This window comes from Panthera leo, chromosome A3, assembly GCF_018350215.1.
Source record: "Panthera leo isolate Ple1 chromosome A3, P.leo_Ple1_pat1.1, whole genome shotgun sequence".
Lineage (NCBI taxonomy): Eukaryota > Metazoa > Chordata > Mammalia > Carnivora > Felidae > Panthera > Panthera leo.
In genome coordinates, this window is record NC_056681.1 from 100,103,278 (window position 1) to 100,125,696 (window position 22,419).

At 44.8% G+C, this 22,419-nt stretch overlaps 1 protein-coding gene across 6 annotated transcripts in view; it reads right to left on the reverse strand.

The window, feature by feature from the left end:
• ST3GAL5 (ST3 beta-galactoside alpha-2,3-sialyltransferase 5) overlaps positions 1-22,419 on the reverse strand; it is a 50,784-nt gene that overhangs the window by 17,491 nt on the left and 10,874 nt on the right. For 5 of the 6 annotated variants that reach the window (XM_042932900.1, XM_042932905.1, XM_042932902.1 and 2 more), the window contains 2 exons: positions 6,772-6,895; positions 3,866-3,977 (listed from right to left, as the gene is read on the reverse strand). In XM_042932900.1, coding sequence (XP_042788834.1) covers positions 3,866-3,977; positions 6,772-6,895 — 236 coding nt within the window. Of the gene's footprint in view, positions 1-3,865; positions 3,978-6,771; positions 6,896-11,254; positions 11,314-22,419 lie in introns of those variants that run through there. The other variant, XM_042932901.1, reaches the window with a different exon arrangement.

Below are 22,419 nucleotides of genomic sequence, written 5' to 3' on the forward strand. Positions count from 1 at the left end.
CCTTCTCTAGGCAGGCAGTGGGGCTTGGGAAGCTGACCTCGCCCATTAGATACTCCCATCCCCTTTGCCAGGGATTGGTCAGGAATCCTCATTGGAGCCAATCAGGGCAGGGCACTGGCAGCCCTGAGAGGCTGTTATTGGTCCTGCAGTGAACTTAGATTTTAAAACTTGGCCCCATCAGCCTAAATGGAGAACTCATATTCCATGGTTTAGAGGGAAGGGGATGGCAAGATGGTTTTTGTTTGTTTGTTTGTTTGTTTTCTGTCTACTGTCTACTGGTGGATATGAGGAGGTATCTCACCTATTCCTTAAAGGGACATTAAACTTAATGGATGTTACTGAAAAATACTTGAAGAGTTGCCTGTTACTTAACTGTGGATGTTCTATACAATCTGGAGTTTAGAGATGAGACACCACACCATGGTTCGGTAATATCTCCCCTCTCCCTGGACTTTAATATACCTAAGGATATATTCATTAATAGAAAATGTTAGCACACAATCCCCATTTCCCAAGGGCTTGCTTAAAGGACAAGTGGAAAGACAGTTAAAATACTACAGTGTAAATGTTAGGATTAAGGTATGAAGAGGCTTCTAGAAGACAGAGAGAAGGATGATCAGAGAAGGCATCTGAGAAAACCTAACCCCTGAGCTGAGATTTGATGTAAAAGATGAGTAGCAGAGGGGCAAAGGGAGGGAGGGGCTCCAGCCAGAGAAGTTAGAAAGATTGTAGCAAACATAGGGAAAAATCGTTTCAACAAATGGTGCCGGGAAAACTGGATATCCGCATGCAAAAGAAAAAGGTTGGCCCCCAGCCTCACATCATATACAAAAACTAACTCAAAACAGATTAAAGATCTACATTTAAGAGCTAAAACTATAAAACTCTTAGAAGAAAACACAGGATTAGGCAGTGATTTCAGAGGTCTGGCATCAAAAGCACAAAGAACAAAAGAAAAAATAGATTAACTGGACTTAATCAAAATTAGAAACTTTTCGTGCTGAAAATGACACCATGAAGAAAGTGGAAAGACAATCCACAAGATGGGAGAAAATACTTGTAAACCATGTATCTGATAAGGGACTGGTCTCCAGAATATATAGAAAACTCTTACAACTCAATAATAGACAAATAGAAAGACAAATAACCCAATGAAAAATTGGGCAAAGAATTTGAACAGATATTTCTCCTTAGAAGATATATAAATGGCCAATGAACATGCAAGGAGATGTTCGTCATTAGTTACCAGGGAAGTGCACAACAAAACCAAAATGAGGAAGAAAGAAAGCAGCTCAGCCAAGGAGTAGTGAAAACATTTAAGATTTAGGCCCCGGTTCAGGCAGTGCTGGAACATGGGGTGGCTAAAGGAGGCTGAAGGGATTGGCAGGAACCAAGCCACCAAGAGCCCTACAGGCCAGACTAAGGAGTCTGGACATTCTAAAGGTAATGGGAACAAATCACAGTTTGCAACAGGGAAACAATATATCAGATTCAATTTTCAGAAATACTACTCCAGCCACAGTGGGGCATGCCTGGCTATAGAAAGGCAGGTAAGGAGGGGCACCTGGGTGGCCCTGGCTGTGCTTAAAGAGTTTTAGAGATTTGCCACAAAGGCACCCATTTATCCCAACTGTAGATGCCTCCGACCATCAAACGCTTCTCCTCTCAGCCTGGCTGCCATCCCCTGATCTGCACCTCTGCCATTAAGGCCACCTGGGCAGAGCGGACCCTTCCATAGGCCAGGCCTCTGGCTTGCTGACAGTAGCTGCCACATGCCCTCCACCAGTCCTTCTCTCCTTCGGGCCACACAAATGTTCCCATTGCTTCAAAGGTTCCTCAGGGACATGGTCTCGAGTCTCTTCTCTGGTCATCCTCCGGAGTCACTAGGACTCCTTGGGGAACTTTACAGAGTAATAGCCATAATGATCAGAGCACTTGTCTGAGCTCTGCAGGGACAAGCAGAGCATCCCTGGTCTATTAATGTAGCTAAGGACAAGCTGTACGCAGCCACGGCACAGGCCAACACCGATGGTGCTGGCCAGGCACGAAAACTGCCAAGTTAATTTTACCCCAGGTATACTAAAGCACATCTTCCCCACCTTGTACTTGTGAAATGGTGTGCTGGACCCTTGTATGCGAGAGCTCCCATCTCTCCTCAATTAAACGAGACTCGAGAGTGATTATCTTTGCAGTTGGTCAGACGGTTAACGGCATGATTGACGAAATGGACAGGAGAAAGAGAATGTGGATAAGCATGGCAGAGAAGCAAAGGGAAGAGCGCACAGATACCGGGGCGACCGCAAGGCCAGCCAGACGGGGAGGCGGAAAGCCTGAGCAGAGGCGCTAGACACATCCTGCTCCACCACGGCAGACGTGCTGATGCTGGAAAAATCAGCAGAGTCAGCGAACCTCTGGGGACAGATACAGCACAAAAAGGCAGGCTCTGTGAGACACAATGGTTCTGCATCGGCCAAGCTGTGCCGTTTATTTTTTTATTTATTTTAGAATATTTCATAAAAATAATATTTTATAATAAAGTGTAATTATTAAGTATTAATTTTCATTTCCTTGTTTATACCCACCTGTCCCACATAGTGTGTGAGGCACTTCGAAGGACATACAGATTGAGGTAAAAACACGTGAACAAATACCCTGACTAGAAAAGGAGTTCTGCGTATATTATCTTATTCAACCTTGAGGACTACCCTATTATACAGATATTGTTGTCTACACTTCACAGCTGAGAAAACTGGGACTCAAAACAATTAAGTAACTTGCCCAAGGTCTCATTTTTGACTAAGTGGCATTTAGACTTGAATCTAGGTCAGAAATGTAAGCTCCCTCCTACTCTCTGCATCACCCTCCCTATAACTTCTGGCTCCTTTCTGGGGACATCCCCTACCCAGGTAGACAGCAGTCACGTGGAGCTAGGACCACACAGCCGAGTCCAAGCCCCAACTCCACCACTTACTAGTGAAGGTAACCTTAAACTGGTTACTTACTCTCTGCGCCCCTCCTCTCAGCTGTGAGATGGAGGTAATGACAGTTCCTACTATGAAGGTAAAATGAGTTTATATTGCTGAAGCACTTTGAGAATAGTTACACAGTATACACTAAACCAGATTAACTAAACTGGTTAACTAAACTACATGTAAACTTGGGCAAGCAGCTTAACCTCCCAGCCATCGTCTTTAAGAGGGAGAGAACACTGGAGTAGCTCCCAGCCGTGATGGTAATTAAATAATGTATGTAAAGCACCTATACATGTTGGTTATCATTACTGCCATGCTACCTTACTTAAAATCATCTCTTCTTTCGTCCAGGACAGAACATTACTGGATCATTTAACTACTCAACTAAGCAGTGAAATTAGCATTTAATAGGTCAATTGATTTAGAAAAATGAATATAAACTGAAGGGAAAAAATCTTGAAATACAGTGTGAAATCATTAAAATGAAAAATAAAACACAGCAATGACAGGTGATACCCAAAGAACTTCCCCCTGTTCTAAGAACATGTATACTGGCAACATCACAGCAAAGTAACTCCACGACAGGTGCCCTGGGGTGTGTCAAATGCAACCCACCTCCTGCCACGACTTCGGTAAACGAAGGAACAATACTGTGGGGTAGGTGTGGGGGTAGGTGGGGGAGTAGGTGGGTGGGTTGGGTTTTTTTTTTTTTTTTTTTTTTTTTGGTGGTGGGGGAGAGGGTCATCCCTGATTTTGGAGTGCTAAGATGAAGTATTTTCCCTCCGTTTATAACTTTCATGACCACTTATTTATAACCCTTTAGAGATGACATTTCTGTTTAAGTATAAGCCTGGAACTTTTTTAATTTAAATCACACCAATGGAATATCTAACCTTTACACGGTCCGGGTCTACGTAATGCCTTCTTTTCATGTCACATTCTTCGGTAGTATAATTTAACTTGAGGATATAAAGGATCCACACGCCAAACACAAGCAATATACACCTGGAAAAAAAATCAATTAGGCATCATGACATGGTTATGTGATAATCAAGAGAAATCATGAGAAATAAGTGAAAACCTACCCCACATTGAGTCTGTCTGCCATGCAGCATGAAAGTAGTCTTTAAGGTGACCTTAGTGGTCAACTTAGGGCACCATTTCTTATTTTCCTGACAAGATAGTCATTTATGACTCTCTGTTATAAGTGAAAGTAGAGAAAACTTGTTTCTGCAAAGATGTCATAATAAAATATGAATCACGATGCAGACCACTGGTCTTAAAAAAACAAGTAACATCTTCTGAGCTATAGAATCTCAGCTTCAATATTTAGCCATTTTAAAATACTGTCAGTCTTCCAAATGCTGTATGATTCCACTTATATAAAGTACACAGAGTAGTCAAAAATCACAGAGAATGAAAGAGTGGTGGCGGCCGGGTCGGGGGAAGGGAGGAAGGGGGGGGCGGTTAGTGTTTAATGGGTAGAGAGTGTCAGTTTTACAAGATGCAAAGGGTTCTGCAGTGGATGGTGTGATGGCTGCACAACAGTGTGAAGGTATTTACCATCACTGAACTGTATACTTAGAAATGGTTAAGACAGTAAGTTCTATGTTATGTGTATTTTACCACAATAAAAAATGGGCGGAAAATATTGGGAGCCCTTAAAAGAATACGAAAGCAAAATGAACAATCTCCTCATTATTGCTTCGAAGATTCTACCCCCAGAGATAAGCTGACTGAGGGGAGACAGAACCACCAGCTACCCTTAAGACCATCTACAAAAAACTGCTTTTAAAGATCTGATAAACTTACATTATTGTATAGTTTAAAATACACACATGCACATACATACACACACAGGACTAGGATAAAAGATTTAAGGCTAGTCCTGGTTCTAGAGACCTCTTTTTTTTTTTTTTAAGTTTATTTTCTGAGAGAGAGAGAGAGAGAGAGAGAGAAGGGCTGAGGGGAGGAGGGGCTGAGACAGAGTAGGGGTGCGAGAGAAGGAGAGAGAGAGAATGAATCCCAAGCAGGCTCTGCACTAACAGTGGGGCTGGATCTCACAAACTGTGAGATCATGACCTGAGCTGAAATCAAGAGTCAGACGCTTAACTGACTAAGCCACACAGGCACCCCCAAAACCTCATTTTTAATAAGCTCCCCAAGTGATACTGATAAACTAACAGTAAAAAAAAAAAAGTTTAAACCAAAGTTTAAGAACCACTGTTTTACATAATTTGTGTTACTGAAAAAACAAAGTTAAAGAATAACCTTAAGGGGAAAATGATCTCTTGTCTAAAGAAAGGGGCAGTTTTAAAAAATACAGCATCTAGCACAGTATACTATATACACCAGATGCTAAATATTTCTTAATATTTGACGAGGATAATGCAGGACAGTATTGCTAGGAAGTGTGTTCAAGACTTCTTGATTCTTATTTCAACAGGATCCCCCAAGAAAACCTGGACAAGCATCCTAATTTCTCCCTGGAATCGAGGACAATGTTACATGAATAGGATGTTACCATCTGTGTAAAAATGGGGGGTGGGTCACACACACATACACACACACACACAATATTTCTTATATATACAAAATAATATTGGTTATCTTTAAGTGGGGAGCAGGAATGAGAAGATATTTTACTGAGCACTTTTAATACCTTTTGAATTTTAAATCTTGTGAATGCAGTATTACCTACCTATTCCTCTCCCCAGCCCTCCAAAAAGGAATTACATTCAATGCATGTAGTAATCCCTTTTCTTGATTACCAAAAAAAAAAAAAAAAAAAAAAAAAAAAAAAAAAAAAAAAGGAAAAAGGGAAGGGAAAAGAATAGTGCGTTAAAAGCAGGCCCATGGGCACCTGGGTGGCTCCAGTTGGTTAAGCGTCCAACTTGGGCTCAGGTCATGATCTCACAGTTCGTGAGTTTGAGTCCTGCGCTGGACTCTGTGCTGACAGCTTGGAGCCTGGAGCCTGCTTCGGATTCTGTGTCTCCCTCTTTCTCTGCCCCTCCCCTGCTTGCACACTCTCTCAATAAATAAACAAATATTAAAAAACAAAAAAGCAGGCCCAATGCCTACAGACCTGAGGACACTGCATGGTACTTCCCCATCGTGACTCTCTCGCCCACACTGTGAACAGCCATTGGCCCAGGTGTACCTCATTCGCAGCCACAGGCCGGCACCCAACACAGTGCCAGGCATGTCAGACCTCAGTAAATATCGGTTGGTGTCAAAAGTAGCTGGAAGATATTAATGTACATTTCCCTTTCCTACCTTCCTCCTTCTACACCTCCTAAATTAGTGGTATTTTCAAAAGGGTGATTTTCAACTTGGTTTGGCTGCTTACCAAATGCAACTGCCAGGTCCCTCCTTTAACAATTATACCATATATTAGGATATAAGGGTGACCTGGCTGAAACACTGGTCATCTTTTTTAGTATTCAATATTTAAGGCTCTTCAGAAGCTTGTAGAGGACTTTAATTAGCCATATTTTTAGATTAACTTAAAATAGCTAAGAGGAAAAGCCCTGTTTGGTCATGTAATGGCAGGGAGAGCTGTGCACTTAAGAGCTGCTCTCTCGGGATGGTGCCTCCCTGGCTGGCACTGTCCTATCATTAAGTAAAGCCTGATGCATAAATCCAGACATCTGTGCACTGAATCCTTACTCAAATGTGCCTTTGTATGATCTTCTGACCAAGTACGAGAGCCATCCTTCAGGGCCTGTTGCATTTTTCTCCCAGCTCCCCACAGCTGACCTAGTCAGGGCAATCGTAAGGTCCGAGGGCTCATACTTACTTGAGGATGTCTTTTAACAACAAGTTGGGTCTTCTCATCTTGTTTTGAGCTCGGGTGTACCATTGCAGAGAGGGTCTTGAGCAATCACTTCTCAGTTTCACACAGTTATACTCACTGGGCATTGCTGTGAAGAGAGAAGCAGCCAGGAGGAGGGAAAAGAGGGAGAGTGAGGCAAACTGTGTTTACAAAGACCTTTAGGGGGTACATCTATAGCATGGAATACCCTCAGCAATAAAAAAGAATGAGTTAATGATACACCCAACAACTTGAATGAATCTAGAAGTAACTATGCTGAGCTAATACTAAAAGTTTACATATTGTATGATTCCAGGTATATAACATTCTTGAAAGGTCACAATTACAGAAATGAAGAACAGATTGGTAGTTGTCAGGAGTTATGGAAAAGGGGTTGTGGGTGTGGTTGGATCCTTGTGTTGATGTAAATATTCTGTGTCTTGACTATATCCCTATCAATATCATAGCTGTGATATTATACTATGGTTTTGCGAGAGGCTACTGGTGGGGGAAACTGGGTAAGCGGTACATGGGATCTCTCTGTATTATTATTATTTTTTTATAATTTTTTTAACGTTTATTTATTTTTGAGACAGAGAGAGACAGAGTATGAACAGGGGAGGGGCAGAGAGAGAGGGAGACACAGAATCTGAAACAGGCTCCAGGCTCTGAGCTGTCAGCACAGAGCCCGACGTGGGGCTCGAACTCACGGACCGTGAGATCATGACCTGAGCCGAAGTCAGATGCTTAACCGACCAAGCCACCCAGGCGCCCCTCTGTATTATTTTTTTACAACTGCACACGAATCTACAATTATCCCCAAATAAAAAGTCTAATTAGTTTTTAAAGAGCCTTTACCTTTTAAAGGTGCATACAGAACTGTTTACAGATGAAACAGGAAAAATGAGATCTGCTTCAAAAAAATCAGGAAGGGGATAGGCGTGGAGGTCGGGGATAGATAAGGCAACTCTAGCTTTAAACTGATTAAGTATTGGGGCGTGTGGATGGCTCAATTGGTTGACAACCGACTCTTGATTTTGGCTCAAGTCACAATTCCAGGGTCATGAGATTCAGCCCTGCTTTGGGGTTAAGCAGGTGTGGAGCCTGCTTAAGATTCTCTCTCCCTCCCTCCCTATCTCTCGCTCTCGCTCTCCCTCTCCCTCTCTCTCCCTCTCCCGCTCACTCGTCACACTCTCTTTCTCCCTCAAAAAAAAATTTTTTTAGTTAATTAATTAAACGGATTAAGTGTCAAAGCTGGGCACTAGACACATGGGGCTCATTAAACCATTCTCAATACTCTAATGCTTTTGTACATCTGAAGTTTTCTATAATAAAAGTTCAAAGAGGAAGTGTTTTATATATATATATAAATATATATATGTAAAAAGAGGAAATGTTATATTTAAATTTTTTTTTAATGTTTATTTATTTTTGGGACAGAGACAGAGCATGAACGGGGGAGGGGCAGAGAGAGAGGGAGACACAGAATCGGAAGCAGGCTCCAGGCTCTGAGCCATCAGCCCAGAGCCTGACGCGGGGCTCGAACTCACGGACCGTGAGATCGTGACCTGAGCTGAAGTCAGATGCTTAACCGACTGAGCCACCCAGGCGCCCCGGGAATGTTATATTTAAAACAACAAAAGCGTTACACTAACAAAAAAAAGAAAATATGGCTATTTTAAAAGACACTTTTCTTAAAAAGTTATATGTTCTTGGGTATGCTTGCCTACTTATTCTTTTGAATTAATTTTATTCTCAAATTTTCAATTTCTAAATAATATTCCAAGGGGTACTATAGTAGAAATCAATACATTCTCCTCCCTCCCCCTCCCATATCAGTTTTCCCCTTCCTGACAACTCGGTAGAACTCTGGATTTTTAGCTAGGGTGCATGGCCTCCCAACACGAAGACTACATTTCCCAGCCTCCCTTGGAATTAGGTATGGCCTTGTGACTAAGTTCTAGCCAATGAGATATGAGCAAAAGTGACTTGTATAACTTCCAGGGTGTATTCCTTGGCATACACCTTTATCTCTTTTCCTGCTGACTGAAATACTGACACAAGATGAGCCACTCTGGACCACACAGAGAGCACGTCACCAAGGGATGGTGAAGCAACAACAGAGAAGGGGCCTGGGTTCCTGGACAGCCCCATGGGCATTCTACCTGGGACTGCCTGCCTCTGGGCTGTTATAAGGTGGAGAACTAAACTTCTGTCTTGCTTAAGATATTGTTAATTAAAAGTGAAGTCATATCTCAACTAATATAGGCACCTATTATATTATGCTATTATGATAAATTTATATATTAATTTAAGAAATAATATCTTTATTATAGTCATTTGGCCAAGAGACAGTTATATCTCATTATACACTTCATTTCCATTCAAGTTGTGTCATTTCCTCTGAACAAAATCTTTTATCAAACTGACATTCAAGTATTTAATCTTTCTGCCACTAGAAACAATCTCTCCATCAGTTCTAATTTTAACTGTGTAGCACTACAGTGCAGGATTTTTGTAGACAAGTATCTTTCTGAAGAGTTTCAAAAAACAGTGCCAAGGACCTCACTAGTAAACCCTTCCTGAAGAACAACTGAGACCCTGGAACATTTTTAAACACCACAACTTGAGGTTACTCAAATGCATGGCCAGCCAAGTGGTGGGAACCAGCAGGCTACCTGGAACCTATATGTATATAAAACAGACATTCTAAGATGTCTCTGTTTTTACAACCAGAATGACACATGATTTGCATCAAGGTGGACCTCCAGCAAACCCAGAGACCGCAGTGTCAGAGAGAAGCGGGTCTCCACCTCTGCCTGTCACTGGTGTGCTGGACAGCACTGCCCCGCAGGCTGTAAGCCTGTGAATTTCCTTCCTCAGACTGTGGCCAGCCGGCTTCCTGCTGAGCTGTGATTGGGGGATGTCCTGGTAGAAGACTGGAAGACAAGAGGAGGAAGCAACCTTTCCGGTCCCCTGACACAGTGCAGGTTCTGACAGGGGTGGTGACAGTCACAGGCAAGGGAGGGCGACTACATGTGACTCCACAGCATCAGTGGGCATCCAGTGTCTGCGGTTTCTATTTGAGAGAAGTGATGGCATCTCCAGAAGCTTTGTGACAAGTACAAGCCTCAGCCCCGGGTGACAGAAGCTTCCTGATCTCTGGCTGACACTTCTCTCGCACTTTGCTATCTCCAGGCCTGCCGATGTCTTTGTGATCAATCCCCTGCATGAAAACCCTCCCTGCCAGAAGCATCAACATCGTTTCTGGCTTCCTGCTGGACAGTGACTAGTATATCAGATGATGCTCTCGTGCCACTTTCAGGAAAGTGGGATTGTTCAAGGAAAGGAGGGACTCTGGGGGTGACAGCAGGTCTAGTCCTGCTCGTATGCTCAAAAAAAAAAAAAAAAAAAGCTGTTTTGTTTTTTTCTAATCATACTGGAGAGGACCTCATGAGAAGGAGTATGAGAACATAATATTTACAGCCTGACACCTGGGCTCAGCTCCTCCACCTACCAGTGGGGAAACTTTGGGCAAATCACAGTAACTCCTGCAGCTCCGTTTCCTCATCTGTAAAATCGGTGTAGCAATATTACCGACTTCATAGAATTCACATGGAGAAAGTGATTGCACATCATAAGCACCATGTACTTGCTGGCTGTTGCTACTATTATCCCACAGAAAGGGAACTTACAGGCACCCAGTCTCATCTGATATGCTTCATCTGTTGGGGCTTTAAGGCTCTTGTGCCTTTTGGTCACCCTCACTTCCAGCCACAGTTTTGGCTCCAGCCCTATCATGGAGTCGATTCCATTCCCCTTCCTGGTATCTCTGGAGAAACAACATCCTCTTGAAGCCCCTCACATACTCCTCCAAACCCTTTCTCAACCTGCAGAACCTCTCAATGCTCAGTGCTCACTGGTCACTGGCCCCTCGCTGTCACTGCTCCCTGCGACGGCCAAGCTGTTTCCAGCCCGTCTACCTCCCTTCAACCAGTCTACACACCATGCCTCGGATACCTTGGAAACACACCTCCTTTAACACTTCTTAAATCTTCCCTTCAACTCCCACATGCACATCTTATGGCTCCAGGGTCCTGGTCTCCACCAACAGCACAATCTCCTCTCTGAACACCACCAGATTCCACCACCAGCCTTTAACCCATGTCCTCAAGGGAGTAACCCCTAGACCCAACTCCCTGTGCAGACCTGTCACCCAAGCTCAGACTATGTGTCCAACAACCTGCCTACGGTCTTCATCTCAGACAACAGTACAGAGCAGAACCTGGCATTGCCTCTATTCTTCACATTATTTTGAAGATGCACCATCCACTCAACCACCCAAGCTGCAAACCTTCCCCTTAGGCTTCTCTCTTTCATTCCCAGCCCCGACCGATCTCCAGGGCTTCTCGATCATAATCAACAATTGTGGATAAGTTTATTTTTCATTTTGCATTCTGTGCATTACCGTTTTAATCTCTGCAAACTTAAAGACATTTTCATGGCGGGAGGAAGGGTCCTTCCCCTAGGATGAAAAGAAATTTGAAAACCACTCAAATGAAAAATATTTTTAGGAACCCTGAAGCATCTCTTAGTGTGTTGGAGACACTATATCATAAATGAAGCACTTAAAGGCAAAAAAAAAAAAAAAGTAGTAGGAACTGTAAGTTTCTAAGTTACTATATTTTGTGGGGGGGGGTCTGCTGAGTTGGGAAAAATATATATTTATGCAGAAGCAAAATGAAGAACATTGACACTCAGCAAGTCCTGGTGGTCTGAGCTCTCCCACCACCGTGTGGAAGCCGCATGCCTGGCTCTACTTGAGCATCAAGGGTCTTCAAAAAACTGGTGAGTGAAATCAACAGATGAATGAAGGATGACTGCAGTATTCCTAGAGCTTCTGAGGGCTCGCACTCGCCAGCATCAGCTGGAGAAGCAGAGTGTCACGAACACTGCCCCACACGAAAGCCACCCCTGCTAACCTGTGCACGTGCACACACAGACTGAACTCACTTTGGTGATCGGAACCCTCCGCTCGAGTCAATTCATTTACGTAACATGAAGACTGCTTAGTCTAGAATAATGAAACTACTACAGATATGCCCTACTTACCAAAACTGCCTATGTTGATTCCTATGTGCATGCTTTATTTGGTCTTTGGAACACTTACTATCAGGAGACATGTTATTTATACATTTTTTTCCCTTTTAACATACATTTGTCTCCTGTCTCCCCCACCAGAGTACAGACTGCAAGGAAGCAGGGGTCTTCACTTTGCTCACCACTGAATTCACAGTGCCTAGAATGGTAAGAGGCACACAATAGGCACCTAATACGTACTTATTGAACAAATACTTGGTTTCTTATGAGAGTTTCAGAGGTGATGGTGGTTTCAGGCACTCGCCCAAGGACTTCTGTTGGCAGGCCACCACCAACGGATTGCCTGTCTTCTGTCCCTCCTGTTCTCCTTCCCCGCCCCCTTCGTGGGCAGCTCTTCCCCTACTGCCTCCTCCTAAGTGCTAGGGTCCAGGGCTCATAAGTCTGGCCCTCTTCCCACCCAAACTGCTGGGATAAGAGCCTCCATATCATGGCTTTGCTAAGCATCTTTATGCAGAAAAGTCTTGGCTTTCAAAATTATGTATTTCTACTCACACATAAAAACATAACATATCCTTCTCAAATGTTTACATGCCTGGTGAAGAAATAATTCTTATTAAGGCCCTGATGGATAAAGGGCCAGGCCCAGATGGATAAAGGGCCAGGCCCAGGTTTTCGGTCTATTTGTAGAAATGGCACTAACATTTTCAGAATGAAAAATTAACCATTCAAGACAAGATTAGAACAGACACCACAAAGCAGGACACGAGGAACTGCCAAATTACCAATATAGACAACTACTGGTACAAGAGTGGACAGGGCATTCATATTTATTGGGAGGTAAAGCCTACACACAATATCACCAAATCCTAAAAACACCCCCTTCATTGGACTGCGATGCATTTAACCTGCCAAAGGTCATACGTGGATAAGGGGCCAAGAATTCCAACCTACATCTATCCACCTCCAAGTCCATGCCCTTCCACCTGGGGTGCTTTAGGAAGGGAACGTATGTGAATATGTGAAGTGTTTTTCATTTTAATAATGAAGGCATGCCAAGGCACAGACTGTTATAAACAAATATGTGAATTTGAGGTGAGTAAGCCAACATGGCTGGAGTGCACTGCCTGGAAAGGAGAACAGGTACAGCTTAGATGTTAATATGGCAGCAGCTGAAAGAACATGCCTTTTAAGGTGGGAGGATTCTGGGAGCAGAGGACTTCACAGCTGCATGCTAGGTTGCCCACCGAGGGACAGCGAGGCAGGATACTGAGTGCTCACTGCTGTCCAGATGAAAGGGGAGCCTGAGGCCTGCCCTGGTGAGGAGCAGGAAGAAGGGACAGGACAGAGATCTACTGAGAAATGATAAAAGGAAGGCAATCAGCCGTGATAAGTGAGCAAGCATAAAGCTGCATCCCAGTTATGGAAAGACAGGGATGGGAGTCAATTTTTGTAGTTTTGTGATGATGTGGTGAATTTGAGATGATAAACAACTAGACAAAGATGACCTGGAGACAGGTGGAAATTTGGCTGGAGGCTCAACACAACATCCACCCTGGCAGCCAGCCCTCCCCACTGGGTCCGAGACGGTTAAACCCTCAGGCATCCACAGTATGGAATAAATTAACTTCTCTCCTTTAACAAGACTGGTATAAGGTATGTACCATCCAGGGAAAGTTGAGAAAATAGTCACTTAGATCGTGTTTGGGTTTTGTGTTTGAGATGAAGGCTTCTACTTGATAAAGGAGAACAGAAGACGAGGCAGGAAGCCTGTCCTTGGGGAAAAGACAGCTTTGGGGTGCCCAGGAGAATGCACAGCACGAGCAGGGGGCGCAGCAGAGGGGCTGGGCAGGGAGGGAAGAGGCACTCTATGGGCAGAAGGATTGGAATGAGCAAAGGGCAGAGGCCTGGTTAGTTTGGGGAACAGCAAATGACTGGCATGGGGTGGGGGTGGGGTGCAGGCAGGAGTTAAGGCAATATTGTGGTCCTGTTGGACACCCAAGGGCTGGGGCCACAGATCAGCTGTGAATGCCCGCTGCCAACAGCACGCATCTGCCCCCACTTAGCAGATGTGTCCTACAGCCCCACCCAATTGATTGAGGAGGTACAAAAGACCAGCCCTCGTGCCTCCGGGAGAACGCCTGGAATCAGCTGGGACCACAGCTGTGCTCAGCTCCTTTCCCTGTCTCTCCCCCCACCCCAACCTCACCCCTTTCTCCTGGCAGCCCCCTCAATGAACCAGGGGCCCCTGAGTCCTGTTTCAGGCTCTGCTTCTATGGAACCCAACCTAAGACACGCCATGAGGTCATATGGAAGACTGCAGAAGGTCATGGACAATCACAAGAAGCCCTTGAGGACTTTATTCAAGAAGCGTCATGAAACGTGGAGGAAAATCAATGGGGAAGCAGCAAGGATAGCAGGGGAAGGGGTGGAGAGCCTGAGACCAGAGGCTGGTGGGGAGCCAGCCCAGCATTCCCAGCCGCAGATCCTGGGTGCCTCAGCAAAGATGGCAGCAGCAATGGGGAGAAGAAGGGCTTCAGCTGCAGCACCGACAAGGCTTGGGATAGACCAGATGTGCTTAGCAGGCAGGAGGGAAGACAGCTCAAGTGATGGGGAGGATGGTGGAGCTCTCTGTAGAGAAAGGTCACAAGGATGGAAGCTATGGGGACACAAAGGTCAGTTTGGCCCTGCTGAGTCTCAGACGCCTGTGGGCCACCAGGCTGATATGTCTTGTTACAACTGAGAACCCAGGCTTGGGGCCCTGGAATATCAGTCAGGGGGTGCCCTTGGCTGCATGTAACAGAATCCTGGGTATCATGGCTTTTAGCCAAGTCAGGTTTCGTTCTCTCACAGAACCAGAAATCTAGGGGCAAGCAGGCCAGGCTGATGCAATGCCACCCCCCCCCCCCCCAAGCTTCTGTTCCTCCAGCATTCATATGTGGCCAACCTCCATTCCACAGTCCAGGCAGGAAGGAGAAGAGGGATGAGATGCAAAGGAAGGGGAAGCACCTATATCAGGCGAGGGAAACCTTCCCCGGAAACTAGAAACCGACAGGCTTCCATTTACATCTGTTTGTCTCTCATTTATATCTCTTTGGCCAGAACGGGAAGGGCATCACGTGGCTACCCCCGGCTGCGAAGTTAGCCAGGAACTTTACAAGCTGGGCCAGAGGCTTCCCCAAACAAAATTAGGGTTCTGTCAGTAAGGAAGGAAACAGGGGATCTGTAACCATCAATAGTAGGATGTGCCACAACAGATAAGATCCGGGGACATTTCGATAAAGGTAGCAGTTAAGACTGCTCTAAAGAGATAAGATCCCGGAGGGGAAGAACACAGTGCAGAGCCTTCTTAACCTTGGTAAGCCCACCTTCAAGGGGTCAGGGAGGAAGGGAAGGAACACAGGAAATACTGCTGGAAATCACAAAAGGAAATATTGAGCAAAATCAGTAACCCTGACATGACAATTCCAAGCCTGGGTTCAAAGCACTCTGAAGTCCAATTATTTAAGAAAGCAGCCTGAGAGGTCCTGAACAAAATGCACTTTATATTGCTTTATCCTAAACAAGTAATAATGGGTGCCCACACACAAAAGGGGTGATTTCTAAACGTTCATTTCATCGATTCTGTGGGCATGCAGAGACGACATGACAGATGGAGTCTGGAATGAGTCCCCACTTTCTAGAAACCCAAGGTGGAGGGAAGTGATGACAAGACTGTATCCATAGTGGTGTGGGGAGGGCCGTGGGAGCAAGGAGGCTGTTTAGAAGCACGGCACCTGCCACTCAGCACACACACAGACAGGGTCGAGTCACAGAGCTGACTCCTGGGCTGTCTCGCCAAAGCCCAAACGTGGGCACAGGGCAAAAGCGGCAGGGCTGGGGGCCCAGGGCAGCAGCAGGGACCAGTGAAGTTCTACACTAAACTCGCTCCACCCCCACCCCACAGGGAGAGGCAGCTGCAGGTAGGGGAACGGCGGTTTTGTCAGAAAAGCTCAAGAGTACTCTAGTCCAGGGCCTTATCTATGGCTTCCAGAGCGCTGCGTGACATGTTACTTTTCTCCTACTGATTCCAGAAGTCAACCTGTCCTCCTGTCCACCCAGGCAGACAATCTACGTAATTCCAAACCAGTTTTAGCTGTGGAACTTTCTGTTTGTATGAAAGCTCACTTGGAATCCTAAGACATGGGGTGCATGGGTGGCACAGTCGGTTAAGCATCTGTCTCTTGGTCTTGGCTCAGGTATGAGCTCATGGTTACTGAGTTCAAGCCCCACATCAGGCTCTGTGCTGATGTCCCAGAGCTTACTTGGCATTCTGTCTCTCCCTCTCTCTGCCCGCCCCCTCCCGCCCCACTTGTTGAGTGTTCTCTCTCTCTCTCTCTCTCTCTCTCTCACACACACACACACACACACACTAAATAAACTTAAAAAAAAAAAGTATCCTAAGACACAACACAGATAAGAGGCATGCAACTGATCTTTTGCGGGGTTTCTTCAGCTCAGCACTACTGACATTTGGGGCTGGGTGATTCTTTGTTGTGGGAGGCTGTCTTGTGTAGGATGTGTAGCAGCGTCCCTGGCCTCTGCTCCCCAGATGCCACTAGCATCTCTGGTCCTGCTCATCTCTCCCAGCTGTGACAATCAAAACTGTCTCCAGACATTGCCAAATGTCCCCTGGGGGGCAAAACTCTATCCATTGGGATAAAATCACTGTCTGTATGAACATTCCAACACTGCCATATTCCTAAAGTATTGAGGGTAACTAAACTCACCGCAAAAACGGAAAACCAAAGACTGTGGACTAAAAGTCGAAGATACTTGAGTTTCAGGATCTAATATTTTTAATATTTGGTTCGCATTGCATGGTCTCAAGAAACTGGATTCATCAAGATAAGTGATCGTGTTCTCACCTGTGCAATGTGTAAGCCAACAGACAGGCACAGGCCTGCATTCACGCAGCAGCCAGGGCAGAGCACCAGCCTGCAGGGTATGCGAGTTCCAGGTGTACATGGGGATGGAAGGGCCACACTCATTCCTGGATCCATATGATCAAAGCAAAGCACCTTTATCCCATTCCACTCCCTCCACCCAAGGGGGAAAACTCCCTCTACACCGTCCTGCCCTGTTTCTACTGGGTAGGTAGTGTCTTACTTGTCTTTTAGGAATGTGAAATTTCACCCACAATATCAAGACCACAAAGGAAGTGCTGGAAGAGCTCTGGTGCTGAGACCACACCCAATCATCTCCTGTCTTCTACGATTCATTCAACTGAAATGACCAGTGCCTTCCACCAGGTGAGGATATGGAAAGATGGTTATCTGTGAACCAGGAAAGGGCTCTCACCAGACACAGGATCTGTCAGTGTTTTGATCTTGGGTTTCCAGCCTCCAGAACTGTTAGTAATGAACATCTATTGTGTAAGTAAATAAGAAGAAGAAGAAATAAATAATCAATGCCTCCACCACTGTCTTGGCCAATGGTTCTCCAACCTGAGCATGCACAAGAACCACTGAAAAAGGCTGTAAAGTATGGAGATTCCCAGACCTCATCTCCAGAATTTCCCACCTGCTAGGAACAGGCAAGGACACCAAATGTGCATTTTAAGCAAGTTCCCCTGAGTTATGTGGGTGTGGTACTTTGAGAAACTCTGCTCTCTGGTAAGCTGTAATTAACAACAGATTTCAGCCTAAAGATTTTCAGGTCCTCCTACAAACCGTGCAGTTACGAGGACCTGTCTACTGAAATGAAAAATAAAAGTGTTGCTCCATGAATGCATCCGCACTCTACTAGTTTTGCCCACCAACCAAAATGCAAGCACTTCAGGGGTGCCTGGGTGGCTCAGTTAAGCATCCGACTTCGGCTCAGGTCATGATCTCGCAGTCTGTGAGTTTGAGCCCTGCATCGGGCTCTGTGATGACAGCTCAGAGCCTGGAGCCTGTTTCAGATTCTGTGTCTCCTTGTCTCTCTGACCCTCCCCCGTTCATGCTCTCTGTCTCAAAAATAAACGTTAAAAAAAATTTTTTTTTTAAATGCAAGCACAATGATTCCGAGGTGTGCTTTTTAATCTGCTAATCAACCAGCATTCCTCTAAGGCTGAGAATACACCATTACTTTCACTTAGTTGCTGGCTTTTTACATGTTTAAAGGTGCTAAGGCAATTAATTGAGTCCTTGGAATACATAAACATTCTCCAAAACTCGAACATGCCCAGAAACTACACATGGTGTTTCTCCAAGATTTTACTAACATGACAAAGATGTCAAGAGAGCAGCACCTCTTGCAGGGTCAAATCCAGAACCTTCTTCCCCTCCCTACCTCTCTCTTATACTCCCCTCCCTCCTCACTCCCCTTCAGCCTAGAGGTCTCTTGTTTCCACCCCCACCCCACCTCAGGGTCTTCATTTGTCTCTGCCAGGCCTCCAGATGGCTCTCTCCCTCACCATCTTTATTCTGTTCTTTATTCAAAAGTCACCTTCCTTGTAAAAGAGCATCCCCACCCCTAAGCCCTGTTATTCACCCCTGCTTTACTTTACAGTACTCTTTAGGACTCAGACATATTTGCCTGTTGTCTGCTCTCCCCACTAAAACATAAGCTTCCTAGAAAAGAGGTTCTGGTAATTGTGTTCTCTGCTATAACCTCAGAACCTAAAACAGTGCCTAGCATGTAAGAAGTACTTAACTACTTGCTGAAGGAATGAACCAACAAATGAATGAACGCACTCATCAGAGGCCCGTACCCAGATTCCTGCAGAATAGCTAACCCAGAGTTAGCATGGTCCTAACGTGCAGACGTGAGGACCAGATCCTTCCCTGTGTCCAGATGTCACAACTACTGGGCATTTGTGAACTGTCCAGAGCATGCCTACAACATGGAGAACAGGGATGGGATTTTTCAAATGAGAATCAGTGTGTGTGTGTGTGTGTGTGTGTGTGTGTGTGCATGCGCACGTGTGCGCGCACGTGCAGGTCTCTGGGGAAAGGCGACAAACAAAGTCAAATGATTGCCCCCCCCCACCACCACCATGGGAAATAGAAGAGAAGCTGGTTCTGTTTTGTTTTGTTTCTTAAGAGGAAAAGAGATAAAACAGTCTCACTGTTTGGCTGTTTGATAATGGCCAAGTCATTCTTTAGGATGTTTGCTAAGATGTAAAAAGCAGAATTGGATGAGAACATTTCCACTGCCTCTTCTTCCACTAAAATTTATGAGTCTCACCTACTTTTCAAAGTAAGAACAGGAAACATAAATCTTAGCTGATTCAATGGACACTCATACATTATGGCCATTTAGGAGAGAGAAATAGGAAGCTGGAATAAGTGGAGGGAGATGGGTTTAAAAAAATTAAAGTGGGGGGCACCTGGGTGGCTCAGTCGGTTAAGCGTCTGACTTCGGCTCAGGTCATGATCTCACGGTCTGTGAGTTCGAGCCCCGCGTCAGGCTCTGTGCCGACAGCTCAGAGCCTGGAGCCTGTTTCAGATTCTGTGTCTCCCTCTCTCTCTGCCCCTCCCCTGTTCACGCTCTGTCTCTCTCTGTCTTGAAAATAAATAAACGTTAAAAAAAAAAATAAAAAATAAAATAAAAAAATTAAAGGGGAAATAGAGGAGTGGGGGACACAGAGTGGAGAAAATGGAGTGGAGGCTGAGGGTTAGGAAATTCTGTGAAAGGAGAGCTGGAAGGGAAAGACAGGAAGGAGGTATAGAGGCTTCACTGTTCTTATCATATTCTGTTCCCTAGGGCTGAACAGTTTCAGAGGAACTCCTCTCTGCAAATTCTGATAAGCAGATCCACCCACACACCCACCTCAGGCCCTAGCGTAGAGCTCCCCTTCTGAATCCAAGAACAGCCCCTGTCACCCCACCCCACAGGAGAGGCTCCAGCCAAAACACAGAACGTTGTCCTAAACTGTATGAAATGCAGTGGGGGCTGGACAAGACCCCACCCCTGCTTATGCGGAACGCAAAAGACTCAGGATTTCTGCCAAAACATACAATCTGAGGTTCCATCAAGCAGGAGGGCGGACCATCTTTAACTGACTGATGCCAAAGCTTTAAGCAAAGCATACCCTCTGTGGGCCCTGTGCCTTACTTATTGGCAAGCGCTCAACCAAAGCATCTTGGTGAAGTGCACTGATCTCATGCATCAACACTCTCAACTGTGTTTAAATATATTTCCAAAGTTACATTCTGCCTGGGAAGCCTCTGTTACAGGACAGTGGTAGGTCTAGTCTAAACCAGGTAAATGTGTGGATCAGAGCTGGCTGACCAGGCTACCTGAAGACAGCCAGTAGGAGTCAAGTCTCTGGAAAGGGAGCAGCACACAGCGGAAGAAAGAAACCTTCCTGTCAGGTGAAGCTGCACTTTTGGTGATCTTGCACCCTGTCTTCTGCTGACGCCCGGGGGAACAGAGCCAATGCTGAAGAGAGCTCAGTGTTGTGGGTAATGACTTCATTAATGACCACGGAAAGGGGAGACCCTGAAAAGCCCCATGTGGCTTCTGATGCTAGACTGGCCACAGCACCATGACCTGCAGACTTCCGAGTTTTTAAACTCTATTAACTCTATTTTTTGACATAATCCCAAACTTACAGAAAGATTGCATGAACAGTACAAAAAAAATTCCTGGATACCTTTCACCCAGACTCCCCAACTGGCACATTCTACCACATTTGCTCTGTCTTGCTACATAATACAATATAATATGCATATTACTTTTTTACCCGTTTGAAAGTAGTTGAAAACATGATGATATTCCCCCCGTAAATATTTTAACATTTTAGTATTTCCTAAAGATAAAGATATTCCCTTACACAACCACAACATAATGATAAAAATCAAGCAGCTTTTGTTGTTTCAATACCATCTAATCTAAAGAACTTATACGAATTTCTCTAGTAGTTCCAATAATGGCCCTAGAGCAAAAAGGAGCACATGTGGCATTCAGCTGTCATATCTTTTCAACCTCCTTCAAGCTGAAACAGTTCCTTTATCTTTAATGACCTTGGCATTTTTTGACGAGCACAGGCCAGTTATTTTATAGAATGTCCCTCATTTGCGGTTTGTCAATTTCTTCATGATTATATTCAAGTTATACATTTTTGGCAGAAACATCACAGACTGATGCTGTGTTCTTCTCGATGCATTTTGTCAGGAGCCACACGATGCTGACTGTCCCACTCCTGGTGATGTTCAATTTGATCAACTGGTTAAAGTAGCGTGAGGTAGGTTTCCCTGCTGTCAAGTTACTATTTTTCCTTTGTAATTAATAAGTAACTTGATGGAAGATACTTAGGCACTAAATAAATACCCTGTTCTCATTAAATACTTATTTCAGCAGCCACTGGTGGATTCTTGCCGGAATAAGAATGAAATCCTGTATGAGGACAAACAAGGTCAAACTTCAGGGGAAAAAATAGGGCTGGTTGAAGCAGTAAGTCATGAGCAAGAATTAGCATGTGAGACTTAATTCAAATAACACTGGGTTACATTCACTCTGAGCAATCAAGGGGGAAAAATACCTCTATATTTACCTTTTTTTTAAATGTTTATTTTTGAGAGAGAGAAAGAGACAGAGAGTTAGTAGGGGAGGGGCAGAGAAAGAGGGAGACACAGAATCCAAAGCAGGCTCCAGGCTCTGAGCTGCCAGCACAGAGCCCGATGTGGGGCTCGAACTCAACAAACTGTGAGATCAGGACCTGAGCCAAAGTGGGATGCTTAACCAACTGAGCCTCCCAGGCGCCCCTAGATTTACTTTTGAGAGTATATGTGAGTATCCATGTGCATGCTAGTTCCTCTCATGGTGAGCATGCCTGCTAGAAACTCATCCCTTCAATTCGAAGGTGTCCAGTGCCAGCAAAAAGAGACACCCATGTCCAGAGAGCTGACAGCCAGAGTCATCCTCACACCTGAGGCCCGATTCTCCAGCAGCAATGCTGAGGGGCTCAGCTCCACGATTCCTGGTCTTGGTGCGGCATGTTGTTACATTTAAAAACAAAAACCCCAACTCACTACTGCCTTAGATGAGGTGGTCAGCTTTAAGAACTCTGGCTTGGCTTATTCAAAAAGTATTTTTTACAAGTCTATTATCAAAAAGTTAGAAACTTCAGAAATTATACAAGAGTGGAAAGAACATTTTGAAATCACATACTGCTCGTCATACTACGACCCAGTAATAGCCACTGTTAACATTCTGGTCTACAATTCCATCAGTCTTTACTCTTTGTATATGTATATTTTATCAGGATTGGGATCAAAGAGTCTATACCAGGCTTCTTCAAGCTGGGTTTGGCTAAAGAATTGAGCCCAAAAGGATCTGAATACCTATTTTCCCAATTCTCCCAAGGATGGTCTATAACTAGAATCATTCCGGAAGCATGGGAGAGAAATTTAGTCATAACTTACAATGGTTGCCCTAGAGTAGCAGGGCTTAATTCTCTTGTAAACCCCCAGTTGCAGAGGGCTGGTCCATATTGTTGTATAATTTGCTTTGTTCCCCCTAACAATCCTTTAAATAAACATTTTTTTCTTCCAAATTTTCATTTAAGTT